The sequence below is a fragment of the Trachypithecus francoisi genome, unplaced genomic scaffold (genome assembly GCF_009764315.1).
Source record: "Trachypithecus francoisi isolate TF-2019V2 unplaced genomic scaffold, Tfra_2.0 Lachesis_group2, whole genome shotgun sequence".
Taxonomy (NCBI): Eukaryota; Metazoa; Chordata; class Mammalia; order Primates; family Cercopithecidae; genus Trachypithecus; species Trachypithecus francoisi.
The window spans coordinates 54,911,312-54,929,432 of record NW_022681465.1 but is presented as its reverse complement, the minus strand read 5'-3'; the positions used below and the strand labels follow the sequence as shown (position 1 = coordinate 54,929,432).

Sequence of the window (18,121 nt, the reverse complement as noted above, 5' to 3'; positions counted from 1 at the left end):
AGAATAATTAGATTTACATATTTCTTTGTTTTAGGAATTCAGTTGTTCTAATAGATAACTACTGTTCCCCTGTACCACACTGATCTTAAGTTCAAAAAGTTATGGAAGTAATATCTATGATAAAAAAGAAATGTGTATTTTGTTTGTGCATAAATCTAGAGACAATATTTCAGAGACTTTTTCTACAATACAACTAAAAATAAGGCAGATATATTCTGCTCTTGGACAGCATCGATATGATTAAATGTCTGTTATGAGAGTTGTTTTTCCATTATCTCTCAAGAAACACAGCTAACCATTATTACAAATTTCATAGTTTATAATGTATATGTTTACATGTTTTATGTACCAGGTCTTACGAAATAAATACGTCATAAGATTCTCCTGATTCCAAATTATTTTACCTGACCCTTTTTTATTGTACCATCATATAAATATGACTCCTGCTTTCACTTAAACATGATATGTATGTATAAATAATTTCCTTTAATCCTTATACTTTTTGTATTGTGATTTTAAAAAGTTACTGTAGGCATTTCTTATTTCTGAGGTAAATTCATACCAGAACACTTAATTTCCATCATATTATATAGAAATAGTAAGAACACTGCCAATCCACATGAAATAAACCACTCTCTCTGGTTTTAAAAATCCAAAAAATTGTCATCAATAAGAGCTTACCAGAAATAGAAACTTTCTTATTTTCTATTGTAATTTACTGTGCTATAAATACTGTAAAACTGATTTTTAAATCCGACTCTAGTTTTTGAAGTATTAAAACCTAATACTAATAATAGAGGTATGATAACAATTTAAAGAGCAGCTAGCTGAAGAATAAGTGAATAAAGAATAACAAAATTAAAGGCATGAAGTTTTTGTGTATATTTAAATGTATTTATTAAGAAAATCTTTTGGAAAAAAATCCTTTAACAGCCAGATTGGTTGGCTTAGTTTATTAAAGACTAAAAGTATACTTAGCCAATAAAATGCCTATGGAACTTATAAATTCTTATTACTAATAGCTTAATGATGATTGGTTAACATGTATCATCATTCCTAATATGAATAGCAATAGGTAAGAATATGGCTCAAGCCTGTAATCCCAGCACTTTGGGAGGCCGAGACGGGCGGATCACGAGGTCAGGAGATCGAGACCATCCTGGCTAACACAGTGAAACCCCGTCTCTACTAAAAAAATACAAAAAAACTAGCCGGGCGAGGTGGCGGCGCCTGTAGTCCCGGCTACTCGGGAGGCTGAGGCAGGAGAATGGCGGGAACCCGGGAGACGGAGCTTGCAGTGAGCTGAGATCCGGCCACTGCACTCCAGCCGGGTGACAGAGTGAGACTCCGTCTCAAAAAAAAAAAAAAAAAAAAAAAAAAAAAAAGAGAAATAGGTAAGAATAATTCAAATATCTAAATGAGAGTTTCATTAGCTCTTAAGAAAATCCATTGAAAATAACTGAGCCTAAATAAAAGAAATTGGTTTCTTTTGGCTTTGAGGCTGCCACATATATTTATGTGACACCATTTGCTCCTCTTTCCTTGGAACTATATTTATATAGTGGGGTTTTTTCATATAATATGGCATCTCCAAAAAGTCTGACTAAATTAACCCCATGTTTCAATATAGTTAATATATATAATTATATGTTGTTAGAAACAATACATATATACAATACGAACACATAATACAACATGTACTATTGTATGCAGGTCTGAGTCACATTATCTGGGTGTTGAGTTCTCAATTTTTTTAGTCTGTTGGGAGCACAGCAAAACATCAACTTAACTTTTAAAAAGTAGATAGGCCGGGCGCAGTGGCTCATGCCTGTAATCCCAGCACTTTGGGAGGCCAAGGCGGGTGGATCACCAGGTCAGGAGATCGAGACCATCCTGGCTAACATGGTGAAACCCCGTCTCTACTAAAAGTACAAAAAACTAGCTGGGCGTGGTGGCGGGCGCCTGTAATCCCAGCTACTCAGGAGGCTGAGGCAGGAGAATGGTGTGAACCCGGGAGGCGGAGCTTGCAGTGAGCTGAGATCACGCCACTGCCCTCCAGCCTGGGCAACACAGCAAGACTCTGTCTCCAAAATATAAAAATTAAAAAAAAATAAAAAGTAGATATACAAAACAAGCTCCAAAGTACTGCTCATAATGCTCTTTCTTGGAAAGGAAAAATGAATAAGTTCATTCTTTTAACCAGCTTTATGACATGTTAATCTCTGACCCACGAGGTAGAAATTTAAAATTCTGGATTTTAAATTAGTTTCTTTGAAAAATGACATTATAAAATTAATTTCTACCCCAAGCAATTTTCCTAAGAGAGACAAAAGGATGTTTTGGCTAAAATGTATGATATCCTGGAACAGCACACTTAAAATGTCACCAACAGCTAGAACAGGTTCAACCTCAGTGTATACTTCTGGGAAATTTTATAGAGAAGTCATCTAACATCTGATATATGCTGAGAGTATTATGCTTGTTCAGTAAGACTCATTTTAATGTTTATTTCTAAGTGGTTTTCTACTGTTTTCCCATTCTACAGTGAAATGGTTGTACAGAGTAAATTGTCAATGACAATCTTTAAGATTTATGGAAATATATTTTATACTTACTCTTTAATATTTTCAATCAACTGGGTTTTATTTATGTATTATTTTTATTATTATTTTTTTGAGACGGAGTTTTTGCTATTGTTCCCCAGGCTGGAGTGCAATGGCGCAATCTCTGATGACTGCAAACTCCGCCTCCCAGGTTTAAGCGATTCTCCTGCCTCAGCCTCCCGAATAGCTGGGATTACAGGCACCTGCCACCTCGCCTGGCTTACTTTTTGCATTTTTAGTAGAGACAGGGTTTCACCATGTTGGCCAGGCTGGTCTCAAACTCCTGACCTCAAGTGATCCGCCCGCCTTGGCCTCCCAAAGTGCTGGGATTATAGGCGTGAGCCACTGCGCCCAGCCAATTGGGTTTTATTTAACTTGACCATCTCCTCAGCATAACCAAGAAAAGGGTAACAGTTACCTTTTGAATAGTAATTATTATAATGTATTTCCATACAGTGTATTTTCTGAAATAAATTAAAGGCTTCAATGATAGCACGCTGTTAAAGTATGGTTTGCTGTAATATCGATTTGGCATGTCACAAATGTTATGTCCTCATGAGTCTAACAACTATGTTATATGAAGCCTATAGTGCATATTATCATAGCCAGCAAATAATATAGTTTGTTTATATATATGAAGGAGGCAAAAAGCTCAGCATCTAGGTTTCTGCACTAATTTTTTTTTTTCAGTGTTCAGTTTTATTATTTATTTATTTATTTTACTTTAAGTTTCAGGATACAAGTGCAGAACGTGTAGGTTTGTTACATAGGTATACGTACACCACGGTAGTTTGCTGCACCTATTAACCTGTCATCTAGGTTTTAAGCCCCACATGCATTAGTGATTTGTCCTAATACACTCCCTCCCCTTGCTTTCCACCCTCCGGACTGGCCCTGGTGTGTGTTGTTCCCCTCCCTGTGTCCATGTGTTCTCGTTGTGAGAATGTGCAGTGCTTGGTTTCCTGTTTCTGTTTTAGTTTGTTGAGGATGATGGCTTCCAGCTTCATCCATGTCCCTGCAAAGGACATAATCGCATTCCTTTTTATGGCTGCATGGTATTCCATGGTATATATGTACCACATTTTCTTTACCCAGTCTATCATTGATGGGCATTTGGGTTGGTTCCATGTCTTTGCTATTGTAAATATGCACTGCTTATTTACCTGTGGTCCTAAGGGCACCATTCCTCTTGGAGGAGTCATTCTCTGCATTGGCCCACCCATATTTGGATGTCCTAAAAAAAGTATGAAGATATTAGCCAAGTAATGAGCATGACTACTAAACCAGAGGCTAGCAGCTTCCTCCCTCCTGGGTGTTATTGTCTCATTTACCAAGTGTCTGAGTACTGACACCATCTTACCTTGCATTCCAGACCACTTTTCCACCTCTTACCACTACCTACCCACACTCTCTATTAATGTCTTCACTGAAATTTTCTCCCTATTCTGTGGTGAATCAATTCTCTAACACCATTTGCTCCTCTTTCCATGGAACAGTACAACACAGCATTACATATCTGTGGTTCCTAAGTATCTCTGGAAGGATTTGATTATTAAGACTGTTAAACTAATCAAGCCCCTTGCTGCTTAGCACCTTCTTTCCTTCTGCTCATCTTTCAGATGGGCTAAAGCCTGTATCTGAAAAAGGCAAAAGAAATAATAAGTGATATTATCACTTAGCTTCCTATTTGTTAGATGTTATATAAAAGGTTTTAGAATTATTAATTAAAATATGGATTTTTGGATCTTCATGTATTCTTTTTCTTATGTTATCACTACCCTCACTATCATGCATAATTAAGTGAGCTGGAAATATAAATCATTTGGCCATGTTACCTAGAAAAATGCAACTGGTATAACTATAGGAGATTTACTTATACAAATACAATTTTCCTTAATTCCATGGTTCTGCACATCAATTTCCCTTTTACTTTAGAGTAGTCACCTTGTTGTCGAGTTGGATCCATTCCACTGGGGAGTAATGGCTGACTTCCTGGGACACCTCCAAGCGCCTAGCAATTTATTAAGAAAAATAAAGAGCAATATTTTAAGTATTTATAAAATAAGTGCTTTAACAATTTCCTTTTAAATGCTTGTATGATAATTACAAGAATGCATTTGAGCATTTCTCAAGATTTCTTATATTTCACATTCATTTATGAGTTTTGCAGGTTTATATACCTTAAATAAGTTCTTAATTCTAAAAAGATTCTACTTTGTCCAATTTTGTGACAAACAAAATAAGTATTTTGAGGGAGCAAAAATCTATGCAAAAACTATCCTATTTCTTGCTGAGAAGTATTATGCCTTTTCCAAAAATTAATTTACTAAGAATACTGGAATAACTAAATTTTCCTTCTTATATGTAAATTCCCTATTTCTACAGAATATCTTAGTCACTTGAGATTACATAGCAGCAGGACGAAAATGCAAAGGGACCATTGAAAATTGTTTTGTAGTCACATTTTCCCTAAGAAATTATTTAGTGAAATAATACTTAAAAATAAGTTAAGCAATTTGGGTATATGGAAAAAGGAAAGTAGAACCGACAAAGGTAGATATGAACTTAACAGGGTTTGTTTCCTGGAATATATACTGAACCATAAGTTTCTAACAGTTGTCTCAGCAGCACTTAAAGCTGGATTAAGGTATAAATGATTTAAACCTACTGATCTTAAGTATATAAGCATACATATATATATGAAAAATCCTGACAACTGGTGAGAATTTCCAAAAAAATTCACTAATTTAACTTAAAGCATGAAAGTTCTATCTAATTAGTTAACATATTCAACTATTTCAAAAGAAATTTAACACTAACTAATTTACATGGCCAGATCAGAACTGTTTCCTAACTTGTTATCACTTGGGATGAAGTAGATAGCTTCCATTTCCCAAGCTATTTGTGTAATTTTTCAAAATTTTTGTTTATAAGCACACCAAATACATATTTCTTGAGATCCTACTACATTGTCTGTTCCCGAATTACCTCTCCAGCCTAATTTCTTGCCACTATCTCACTCATGTTCTAACTTCCAGCCATACCAAACTTCTTTCAGTTTCTTTTTTCCTATTCATGCATTCAGTCAACAATGTTTAAATGCCAACCACTAACAACAAGACAAAATAAAAACTAAACTGAAAAACATCTCTCCTCTCAGGAAGCTTACAGACCCTTAAGTAGTTATTGTTGACATTGTTTAGATCTCAGTTGAGGGATCACTTCCTAACAAAATTATTCCCTGTGGCCTCAATCTGGGATAAGTCCTCCTTCCATTTGTGTGTTTGTATATATACATACGCAAGTTACATTGAACAAATAAATACGCTGATTGAATAAGTGTGTGTGTATACACATACACACAAAGAAATAATCCCAGATTGTGTGTGTATATATGTGTGTATACATATGCGTGTGTGTGTGCATGCATGTGTAATTTCACATGCATAATTTCAAACTTCCAGAAACTGCACAAAAAATTTCCAAATACCTTGACTCAGATTGCCAACTGTTAACATTTTTTACTGCATTTGCCTTATCAGCCTTTTCCCCTTTCTTTCTCTCTATAAATATATACCTATTATCATAAATCTTTTTCAGAACTACTTAATAGCAAGCTGAAGACATGATACCTCATTACCCCTAAATACTGCAAAGTATAGTTCCCCCAAGAATAATATTTCCTACATAACCACCATACAGCCTTTCAAGTCAGGAAATCACGACCCTCCAAGTCCAAGGCCTCATTTAATTTTGCCATTTGTCTCAATAATGTTTCTTTTTCCTTTCTGGTACCAGAACATCATGGAAGACATGTTAAATTTAGCTGTCCTGTCTCTTCATGTTCTTCTAAGCAGGAATAATTCCTATTGTTGCTATCTATGTCTGTTCTATCCCTACCTATCATGTCCTCAACTATTTTAAAGCGAACAGGTCTTAAATTCTACAGCACGGTGTCTGATGTTTATGATCTACACTCAAGTCGTATTTTCTTAGCAGGAATAACAGAGAAATGATGCTATGCCTTTCTCAGTGTATCACATCAGAGGGCAAATGATGTTGATCTATCCCACTACTGGTGATGGTAACCTTGATCATCTGAATTGTGTTGTTGTCGGCAGGTTTCTACACAGTAATTGATTACTTTTAGTATAAGAGCTATTCTGAGATTGTCAATATTCCATTCCTGATCAATCGTTTATCAGCCCATCAGCTGTAGCCTCCACTAACAACTAACCACTATGATAGTTGTCAAACAGACATATTCCATGTCCATCATTCTTTTTATATTTATTAGTTGGTGTTTCACTATAAGGAAAAGCTTTCCTTATTTATTCACTTATTTACTCAGTCATAGATTTCTGTATTGTTCAATGGGTTGTAATCTATTACTATCATCATTTATTTCAATAGTCAAATTATCTCAGATTTGGCGAGTGAGAAGTCTTTCAGATGTGTGTGGTGTGTGTGTTATAACATACCCACATCAATTTTTGAGCTTTCCTTAATTTATGGCATAAGATGTTCCAGGTTCACCTCATACTTCTTCTGACCTAGTCTTGGAATCAGCCCTTTCCCCAAAAGGCCCCAATTCCTTTTAGTGGAGGACAGCATTTAGGTATAAAGATCTTGCATCTCAGGGTGTTCTTGTTACTTGGGTGCACCATTTTTAGGCTCTCTCAGTAAACACCGAGCTTGAAAATCTGTGCAGGTGTATACGTACATGCATATATGCACACACATGCACCTGTGACTAATTCTATATCTATGTGTGTGTGTATAGCATATACATCTACCATAAATGCATACTTTCCAACATCAATTCAACAACTCCAATCTGATACTTCAGGATTATTTTTAGCCTTCTTCCTTTCTAGGTTTGTAGATACTTTCTTCTTCAACAGTGGGAAACCTGGCCTATGTTAATTATTTATTACCCCTCAATACAATTACTTATTTATTCAATCAGCGTATTTATTTGTTCAATATAACCAGTCTCTCAACCACACTGGCCACTTCATTTTGCCATCTCTGCATGGCTACCCCCTGCCCTATCCCCCACACCTGCCATGTCTTGGCAATGCAGAGAAGGTAAGGGCTTTTTATGTGTTTTTATAGGATCATATACCTCACTTTCATAGAACTTAAATACTACCATTACTTGTTTTCTTCTCTGTATCTCCAGACTATAAACTCCGCAAAAGTAGGGATCCTATCTGTGCCTACTGTCACAGAATAATAAATGTGTATTGAGGGAATAGAGAAAAGGAATAGGGTTTAGAATGACAATTTTAGGAATCATTAGTGATAAAGTCATAAGAATGAAACAGAGTTCAAAGAATGAGAAGATAAAAGATTTAATTCTTTGAAAATACCAAGAAGAAGTAAAAAAAGGAACTGAAATTGAATAGGCATGAAATTAGCAAGGAGACTAAGACCAACATCTCAGAATGCCCCAGGAGAGTTTCAAAAAGGAAAAAGTAGCCAACACTGTCAAAAGTTATAAATAAATGATGTAGGAGGAGGACTAAAAATGTATGACTAGTCAATATTATATTCAATTGTGAACCTAAAGTTCTTGCTTTCTAAAAAAATTAATTTTTTTTTTTTTTTTTACTTTTCAGAGGAAAAGTCTCCCTCAGCTGCCCAGGCTGCAGTGCAGTGGTGTGATCATAGGTCACTGCAGCCACAAATTCCTGGGCTCAAGCTATCCTCTGCTGCAGCCTCCCGAGCAGCTGGAGCTACAGATGCATGCCCCCACACCCGTTTAATTTTTAATTTTTATTTATTTATTTATTCCAAGACAGAGTCTTGCTCTGTCACCCAGGCTGGAGTGCAGTGGTGCAATCTCGGCTCACCGCAACTTCCACCTGCCAGGTTCAAGCGATTCTCTTGCCTCAGCCTCCCAAATAGCTGTGATTATAGGCGCCCACCACTGCGCCCAGATAATTTTTGTATTTTTAGTAGAGACGGGGTTTCACCATGTTGGCCAGGCTGGTCTCAAACTCTTGACCTCATGATCAGCCCGTCTCAGCCTCCCAAAGTGTTGGGATTACAGGCGTAAACCACTGCACCCAGCCTATTTTTATTTTTTTATGCAGATGGGGTCTCACTATGTTGCTCAGGCTGGTCTTGAAGAACTCCTAGCCTCAAGCGATCGTCCTGCCTTGGGCTCCCAAAGTGCTGGGATTATAGGTATAAACCACCATGCCTGGCCAGATTCTTGCTTTTTTTAAGTCTCCAAATGGTTAGAGTTATACACTCTGAACTTTGACACTTCTGTCTCATTATAGACAATAATGATTTATCACTGGCAGCAACCATTTTCTTCAAAACTTTACTGTTTCTAGCTTATCTTGGAATATCAGAACAATTGACCACCCTTTCTTATTTCTGTTCCTCACTTAAAAATATGACATAATCTTACAGAAGTCTTAACCAATATCAAATTGGTTTTCAAAATGAGTGTTTTAATCTAAATTTAACTCTTCACTCATCACTGTTTGTCTTTTAGAATAAGTCAAATCTCTAACGTTTAAAACATTTTTATCAGCCTTGGGATGACCGGATAGTAGCTTTGTGCATCAATAGTGATGTAATCACTGCATTCTTTAAACCTTTAATATCAGAAAAATGTATATATCTGTGACATCTTATTTCTATATTTATGACGTTAAAGGTATTCCACTCGGATTCGTTTAGTCACAAATTTTGGCATGCATTCTTTGTTTTTGCTTTTGTTCTTGAGACAGTGTCTCCCTCTGTCGCCCAGGCTGGAGTGCAGTGGTGTGATCTTCACTCGCTTCAACCTGTACCTACCAGGTTCAAGTGATTCTCCTGCCTCAGCCTCCTTAGTAGCTGGGATTATAGGCATCCACTACCTCGCCCGGCTAATTTGTGTATTTTTAGTAGAGATAGTGTTTCACCATTTTGGACCAGGCTGGTCTTGAACTCCTGACCTCAAGTGATCCACCCACCTCAGCACCCCCCCAAAATGCTGGGATTACAAGTGTGAGCCACTGTGCCCAGCTGCATTCTTTATTTTATAAAAGATCTACACACAGGAAAAAAATAATACTAATGAGGAGGGTACTTAATAAAAACAAACAAAATATACATGGTAATATACACTTGTGAGCCAGTGCATTTGCGCCAGGAATTGTGCTAAGTCCTTTAGTATTTCTTTCAATGTTTATAACAATCTTATAAAGTTATTATTATTCATCCTTTTTAATGATAAAAAATCGAGGTTTCATATGTCACTAATTTGTTAATTTGTCCATGGTTATGCTATTTTTAAAAAGGTTTTATTGATGCATGATTTACATACCACAAAATTTGTCCATTTTCTAATGTTAGAACATTGCCCACCTACAGTCATTTCCCATTCCCCATGACCAGTACCCTTCACCAGCCCTAGGCATTCACTAATTTTCACTAATTTCACCATTTTCTGTCTTCCATGGTTATACTATTCACAAGTAGCAGTGTCAGGGCTCAAGACTGGATTAACATATTGCAAAAGTTCTGAAAGATGTGCCTTAAATCCTAGGATTTAAAATAAATGAAATAATATAAAAATTTATTAAAACAAATAATTAAATGTGGGAACTGCCTGCTTCATAAAAGAATTATTTAGTTCAAAAGAATTTATCGTAACTTCAATGACAAGACCCTCTAGGCACTTATGAACTGATATACAGGCACACCTCAGAGATATTGCTGGTTTAGCTCAAGACCACTGCAATAAAAGTGAGTATCACATTAAGTGAGTCATATAAATTTTTTGATTTCCCAGTGAATATGTTTTGTTTACACTATACCGTAGTCTATTAAGTGTACAATAGCATTATGTCTAAAAACACAATGTATATACCTGAATTTAAAAATATTTTATTGGTAAAAAATGCTAATAATCACCTGGGGCCTTCAGTTAGCTGTAATCTTTTGGCCTGTAGAAGTCTTGATGGCTGCTGACTGATAGGGGAGGTGTTTGCTGAAGGCTGGGATGGCTATGGTAATTTCTTTTTTTTTTTTTGAGATGGAGTCTCGCTCTGTCGCCCAAACTGGAGTGCAGTGGCCAGATCTCAGCTCACTGCAAGCTCCGCCTTTCGAGTTCACGCCATTCTCCTGCCTCAGCCTCCCCAGTAGCTGGGACTACAGGTGCCTGCCACCTCGCCCGGCTAGTTTTTTGGTATTTTTTTAGTAGAGACGGGTTTCACCGGGTAAGCCAGGATGGTCTCGATCTCCTGACCTTGTGATCCGCCCGTCTCGGCCTCCCAAAGTGCTGGGATTACAGGCTTGAGCCACTGCGCCCAGCTCGGTAATTTCTTATAGAGACGGTTTTACCATGTTGCCCAGGCTGGTCTCAAACTTCTGGACTCAAGCAATCCACCCGCCTCGGCCTCCCAAAGTGTTGGGATTACAGGTGTGAGCCACTGTGCCCAGCCAGCTGTGGCAATTTCTTATAATAGATAACAATGTTTATTGCATTGATGGACTCTTCCTTTCACAAATGATTTCTCTGTAGCATGTGATGCTGTTTGTATACCACGGTAGAACTTCTTTCAAAATTGGAGGCAATGCTCTCAAACCTTGAAGCTGTTTTGTAAACTAAGTTTATGTAAAATTCTAAATCCTTTGTTGCCATTTCAGCAGTGTTCATAGCATCCTTACCAGGAAAGAGTAGATTGCATATCAACAAATCATTTTTATTGCTCATCCATGGGAAGTAACTCCTTATCTGTTAAAGTTTCATTACGAGAATGTGGCAATTCAGTCACATCTTCAGGCTCCACTTCTGATTCTAGTTCTCCCTCTGTTTTTACCGCATCTGTAGTGACTTCCTTCACTCAGGTCTTGAACCTCTCAGAGTCATCGACAAGGGTTTCAATCAGCTTCTTCCAAACTCCTGTTAATGCTGATATTTTGACCTCTTTCCATGAATCACAAACGGACTTAATGGCATTTAGAATGGTGAATTATTTCCAGAAGGTTTTCAATGTACTTTCCCCAGATTCATCAAAGAAATCACTACGGATGGCAACTACAGCTTTATGGAATATATTTCTTAAATAATAAGAACTGGATGGGTGCAGTGGCTCACGCCTGTAATCCCAACATTTTGGGAGACCGAGGCAGGTGGATCACCTGAAGTCAGGAGTTCAAGAAGAGCCTGGCCAACACGACGAAACCCTGTCTCTACTAAAAATACAAAAATTAGCCAGGCATGATGGTGGGCGCTTGTAATCCCAGCTACTGGGGAGGCTAAGGCAGAAGAATCGCTTGAATCTGGGAGGTGGAGGTTGCAGTGAGCCAAGATCGCACCACTGCACTCCAGCCTGAGTGACAAGAGCAAAACTAAATCTCAAAAATAAATAAATAAATAAATAAAATTACTCCTTGATTCATGGGCTGCAGAATGGATGCTATGTTGCCTTATACCCGAGAACTCTGATGCAGTTGTCCAAGATTAATGAAAACAACATTAATGAAAACAAAATTAATCTTGGACAACTGCATCAGAGCTCTTGGGTATAAGATGTGTTGTCAAGGAACAGTAAAAAAGAAAGGAATCTTTTTCTCTGAGTAGTAGGTCTCAACACTGGGCTTAAAATAGTCAGTAAATCATGCTGTAAAAAAGATGCACTATCATTCAGGCTTTGTTGTTCCATTTATAAAGGACAGGCAGAGTAGATTTAGTATAATTTTTTTTTTTGAGACAGGGTCTCACTCTGTTGCCCAGGCTGGGGTGCAATGGTGCAATCTTGGCTCACTGCAACCTCTGCCTCCTGAGTTCAAGCAATTCTCCCACCTCAGTCTCCTGAGTAGCTGGGACTACAGGTGTGTGCCAACAAGTCCAGCTAATCTTCTGTATTTTTTGGTAGAGATGGGGTTTCACCATGTTGGCCAGGCTGGTCTTGAACTCTTGATCTCAAGTTATCCATGTGCCTCAGCCTCCCAGAGTGCTGGGATTACAGGTGTGAGCCACTGCACCTGGCCAGATTTAGTTAAGTTTTAAGGGACCAAGGATTTTTCAGAATGGTACATGAGCACTGGCTTCAACTTACAGTTAGCAGTTGTATTAACCCCTAATAAGAGAATCAACCTGCCCTTTAAAGCCCTAAAGGAAGGCATTGACTGAGTATGGCTATGAAAGTTCTAGATGGCATCTTCTTCCAACAGTTTAGTGTAGTCATCTCCATCAATTATCTTAGCTAGATTTTCTGGGTTACTTTCTGCAGTAGAATCATCAGCACTTGCAGCTTCACCTTGCATGTATATGTTCTGGAGACAACTTCTTTCCTAAACTTCATGAACAAATCTCAGCCTGCCGGCTTCAGGCTTTTCTTCTGCAGCTTTCTCAGTTCTCTCAGTCTTCACAGAACTGAAGAGACTAAAGACCTTACTCTGGGTTAGGCTTTGGCTTAAGGGAATATTGTGGCTGGTTTTATCTTCTATTCAGACCATAAAAACTTTCTTCTCTCAGCACTAAGGTTGTTTTGCTTTCTTATCATTTCTGTGTTCACTGAAGTAGCACTTTCCATTCTTGCAAGAACTTTTCCTTTGCATTCCTAACATGGCTGTTTGGCACAAGAGGCCTAGCTTTTGGCTTATCTCGGCTTTTGACTGCCTTCCTCACTAAATGTAATCATTTTTAGCTTCTAATTTAAAGTGAGTGATGTGTGACTCTTCTTTTCACTTGAACACTTAGAGGCCATTTTAGGGTTATCAGTTGGCCTGATTTCAATACTGTTGTGTCTCAGGGATTAGGGAAGTCAAGGAGAGGAATAGCGATCAGGGAGTGGTTGGTCGGTGGAGCAGTCAGAACATACAGAATTATGAATTAAGTTCACTGTCTTGTATGGGCATGGTTTGTGGCACCCCAAAACAATCACAATAGTCACATCAAAATCAGTGATCACTGTTAAGAGATATAATGAAAAAATTTTAATATTATGAGAATTACCAAAATGTGACACAGAGATACAAAGTGAGCACATGCTGTTGGCTAAATGGCACTTACTGACTTGCTCAATGCAGGGGTGCCATAAAACTTAATTTGTAAAAACCGTATCTGTGAAGCATAGTAAAATGAGGTATGCCTGTGTATCTCCTTGACTACCATTATATAGTTTACTCATGGAGACTAAATGCTCACTGATGATGAAAAAATGGTGAATTTCTCAAAGCTTTAAGATTTAATTTAGTAACAATTTTGATGTAACAAATTCTTTATGGGCCCGTGATGATATAAAATGGAGGAGAATCATTTAATCAATAAATATCAGAACTAGAAAAGACTTTAGAAACACCCACATCCACTCCCATTTTACAGGTAAGAAAACCAAAACCCAGAAAGTCTAAGCGACTTGTTCAAAGTTATACATTGCTGACTTTTTGAACCTAAGATGCTGGACACATTTAGGTCCTTTCAACACCACTGTCATTTTATTCCTCTAAAACAACAATATTAACACAAAAGATATTAAATTTAGTGTAGGAAGATGTTTGTCTCTATAACACAGCTCACCATTTGACATATATATGTGTATATATATACACACACACATTTATACCTTTCTTTTTTCTATATTTCAACAACTGCAACTGTGCTGTTCAAATTAATAGCCCTTTACCACACGCAGCTATTTAAATTTAATTAAAATTAATTTAATTAAAAATTTAGTTCTTCACTAATGCTAGTCCTATCTCAAGTGCTCAAAGTACTAAAACTATTGCATATGATAAATGCAGGTATAAAATATTTCCATTATCCCAGAAAGTTCTATTGGGCAGTGCTGCATTAGAATGTCAGTTCCACAAGAGAGATTTTCATTAGTTTGTTCACCAGTGTATCTCCCACATCTAGAATGGTACCTGGGACACAGTAAACCTCAACAAGTATCTGTTGAATGATTCAATATTTCGGAGAGTGATTTTGGATAGCCCTGTGAAGTTTCTATCCAAATACATGGCAATGTATTCTATGTATTGACCTGCCCAAAAAGGGTATATCTATGATGAAATGACTATAAGATAATGAGGTATGTTTTGGCAAAAGAAGTGAACGTTGTATCAAAAACCTCCATAAAACTATAACTTAATTGTATCATAAAACCTCCATAAAACTGTAACTTAAATTGGGTAAGACTGAATAGGATTCACTATGCAAAATTTTCTTGGTTTGAGAAGGATGAGAATAAATTTGTTAATTTTCTTTCCCTACAAAGGTAGAACATAATTAGAAAAAGATATATATCTCAGGATAAACTCAAAATTCAAAGTTATATTAAGAAAATAATATATTTTAATCTTGCCTTGTTGGATTTGAAATAATAACTTAAATATATTAGTGTAATTATCATTAAAAACAAAAAATAAGGAGCTCCCAATGATAGAAAGGAGTATTCTAAACCGGCCAAAGAGGCTACTTTATGCCTTTAATCATTAATCACTAACATATTAAACAGGTACAACATTTTATCGTCTCAATAAATTTAACTCTATAACATGATTTTTAATATGTACAAAATATTTCATCATTTCAGTATACCATAATTTATTTAACCACTCATCTATTATTGGACAAATATCTGAAGATTGCAGTAGAATGGTCAGATGTAGTGTGTTCTTTTCTTAGAACACCAAATTTAGCTTTAGAGTACAAAATGGACAACAGAATTAACAATGTTTTTCATTCCATATATCTGTTGACAGTGTTTCAGGAATCTTAAGAAACAGAGGATAAAGTTTCTAAATCCTATAGGATCAATAGATCAATAGTTAAATTATTTTTGGTGTCACTCATATCATTAACATTATCTGTATTTCTGGCTGTCTTGATTTCCTCAAGATAGTGTTGAATGAATACTGTGAATTTTTCTGATTGGATATATTATCCATGAGAAGGATAAAGACTTGCTCTGTTCCAGGTTATAGATGCTTCAATACCAAAGACCCCTTCTGTGAGTTGAACCAATTCCAATGTAAAATGTATAGTCAAATATAGATTTAACTTCTATGTTTCATGTTTTGTCACATATATTTATCCTCTGCTACAATGCACAGTTTTGTAAGTTTATTTTCCTTTCATCATTTTAGACACTATTACCTCTTCCTATATTTTTACAACATAATGACATTATACCATATTCCAATACCCGGTACTATACATATACAAAGAATATACACCCTTATGGATTTAATCCAGAACTATAAAAATGGTTTCAGGGGAACTCAAATTTAAATCTGTAGTCTAATCATTAGTAATTACAAGTTAAATAAAATCCGTTTATTAAAGAGATGTCTTTTACATATTCAAAATGATTAGTCAACACTACTGAAGAGGTTACTATTTCTGTTTCCTTAGATACAAACTCTTAATAAAGCATAATTTCATTAGTTTATGACCCATTAACATGAAAACCAAATTAAAAAATAAACACAGTTGTGGATTTTAAAATTTTATTATTTGTTTATTTTTTAGAGACCAGGTCTTCCTATGTTGCCCAGGCTGATTTCAACCTTCTGGGCTCAGGTGATTCTCCTGCTTCAGCCTCCTGAAGTGCTGGGATTACAGATGTGAGCTACCATGTCTGGCCACATTTGTGTTTTTATCTACATCATTCCAATTAATCACCAAAAACAGTTTTGCCCATTCTAGCTTAATGACTACATAACAAAATTGAGAAACCATGTTTTATGCTTGAAAAGTTTATGCTCTTAAGTAAGTTAAACATTTCCTAAAACAATATTATTTATATTATTAACACAACTCTTTTTTTTAAAAAACAGGATAAATTATTATAAGTTTGGATGATAGCTGTTTGAATTAATGAAGCTTAACTAAATGTGTATGTATGTGTGTGCATTGGAGTGGTGGTGGGAATGGACAAAAAGAATCCCTGAGAGAAGAGTACAATTGTTTTAAAATACATTTTGGTAAAGACTGCTTACGATTCTTGAGGAAAGAGAGCCTATACAAAAACTTTCTATTATCTTTAACTTTTTTCTACTTTTTTTTTTTTTTTCTTTTTTTTGAGACGGAGTCTCGCTGTGTCGCCCAGACTGGAGTGCAATGGCACGATCTCAGCTCACTGCAAGCTCCGCCTCCCAGGTTTACGCCATTCTCCTGCCTCAGCCTCCCAAGTAGCTGGGACTACAGGTACCTGCCACCACACCGGGCTAATTTTTTGTATTTTTAGTACAGACGGGGTTTCACCATGTTAGCCAGGATGGTCTCTATCTCCTGACCTCGTGATCCGCCTGCCTCGGCTTCCCAAAGTGCTGGGATTACAGGTGTGAGCCACCGCACCTGGCCTATCTTTAACTTTTTAATTGTCTCTAGACATTAAATACCTGTTCTTAAAATTTGTCAACCTAGATTGGTTTACAATTTCACATTCCCACCACCAACCTCATCCTGAAAGTGTTCATTTTGTTAGTCTCTACGGAACCTAGGATATGGAACCTAGGATAGTATCTTATATATGGCAGGCATTTCAATAATGTCACTTGAATGCAATTCCAATAATTTTATCACATTTTCATCATTGATACACAATATATGAGGTCGAAAATTCTAATAACACACTTATACTACAATTTCACATTTCCCTAATTCAGATTTTTAGGAACTTCCTAGACTTATATAATATACAAAGCTATGGACGAATGTCTAAAAAGCCATGAAGCCTCCAATAAGAGATGCACATTTCTTTAAAAAGAAATTTAAAAGACTCAGGCACCTATATAAGTAGATCTGACTGTCAATATATACAGGTTTACCCACAGAGAAAATAAAATTCCCATATGTTGTAACACTTGGCATCTGTGCACTTCCCTCTCATATTTCATGCCATCTTCCCCTGGCCCGGGGTACTGAATGCAGATTCACTCTACAGGAGAAAAATGCTCCAGCTGCTAATGTGAGGAGGACTGCCAAGCACTGTCATCATGAGATGACCCAGCACTGCTTCCTACTGAAATTTCTCCCCTGGGGGTGAATCTGGATGCTGGCACTTTCTGCTGTGCACTACAAGCAGAGAGCACCAGCAGATTGAGACACCTCAAAGACAGCATAATTTCAGCAAGAGTTAGGAGAGGAGAAGCAGAATTCTGCTGCCGTCAAGTAAATTAGTAATTTTAACTTTCTTGTTCCATTTTTGGTAGGGAAGAAATTGGAAATGGAAAGAGAATATGAATGAAAAAGAGAACTTACTGTAATAACAGGGTTTACTTTAAACATAGGATAAAGCTAGGTATACAAATAACAGAATCAGAGAAAGTGACAAGACAATTATCTTGACACAAGTACTCCATAGTGTTAAGCATTTAATTTCTTCTCGGGTTATATACATGCACAGTGCCTATATCCTAAAACTAAACTACAAACTCTTTGTGAGTAAAAATTGTATTTTATTCTCTTCAGTAAATAAATACTAACGATATTAATAAAAAGCTATTTGAGAACAAAACATTATGAAATTTTAGAGCTCTTATAGATTAAAATGTTG

General features: G+C 36.5%; 1 protein-coding gene across 8 annotated transcripts in view; it reads right to left on the bottom strand.

Annotated features, from left to right (window-relative positions):
• The window catches only part of SSBP2 (single stranded DNA binding protein 2), a 336,738-nt gene that overhangs the window by 55,579 nt on the left and 263,038 nt on the right, over positions 1 to 18,121 (bottom strand). For all 8 annotated transcript variants that reach the window (XM_033179240.1, XM_033179242.1, XM_033179238.1 and 5 more), the window contains 2 exons: positions 4,548 to 4,614; positions 3,767 to 3,837 (listed from right to left, as the gene is read on the bottom strand). In XM_033179240.1, the coding sequence (XP_033035131.1) occupies positions 3,767 to 3,837; positions 4,548 to 4,614 (138 nt within the window). The remainder of the gene's footprint in view (positions 1 to 3,766; positions 3,838 to 4,547; positions 4,615 to 18,121) is intronic.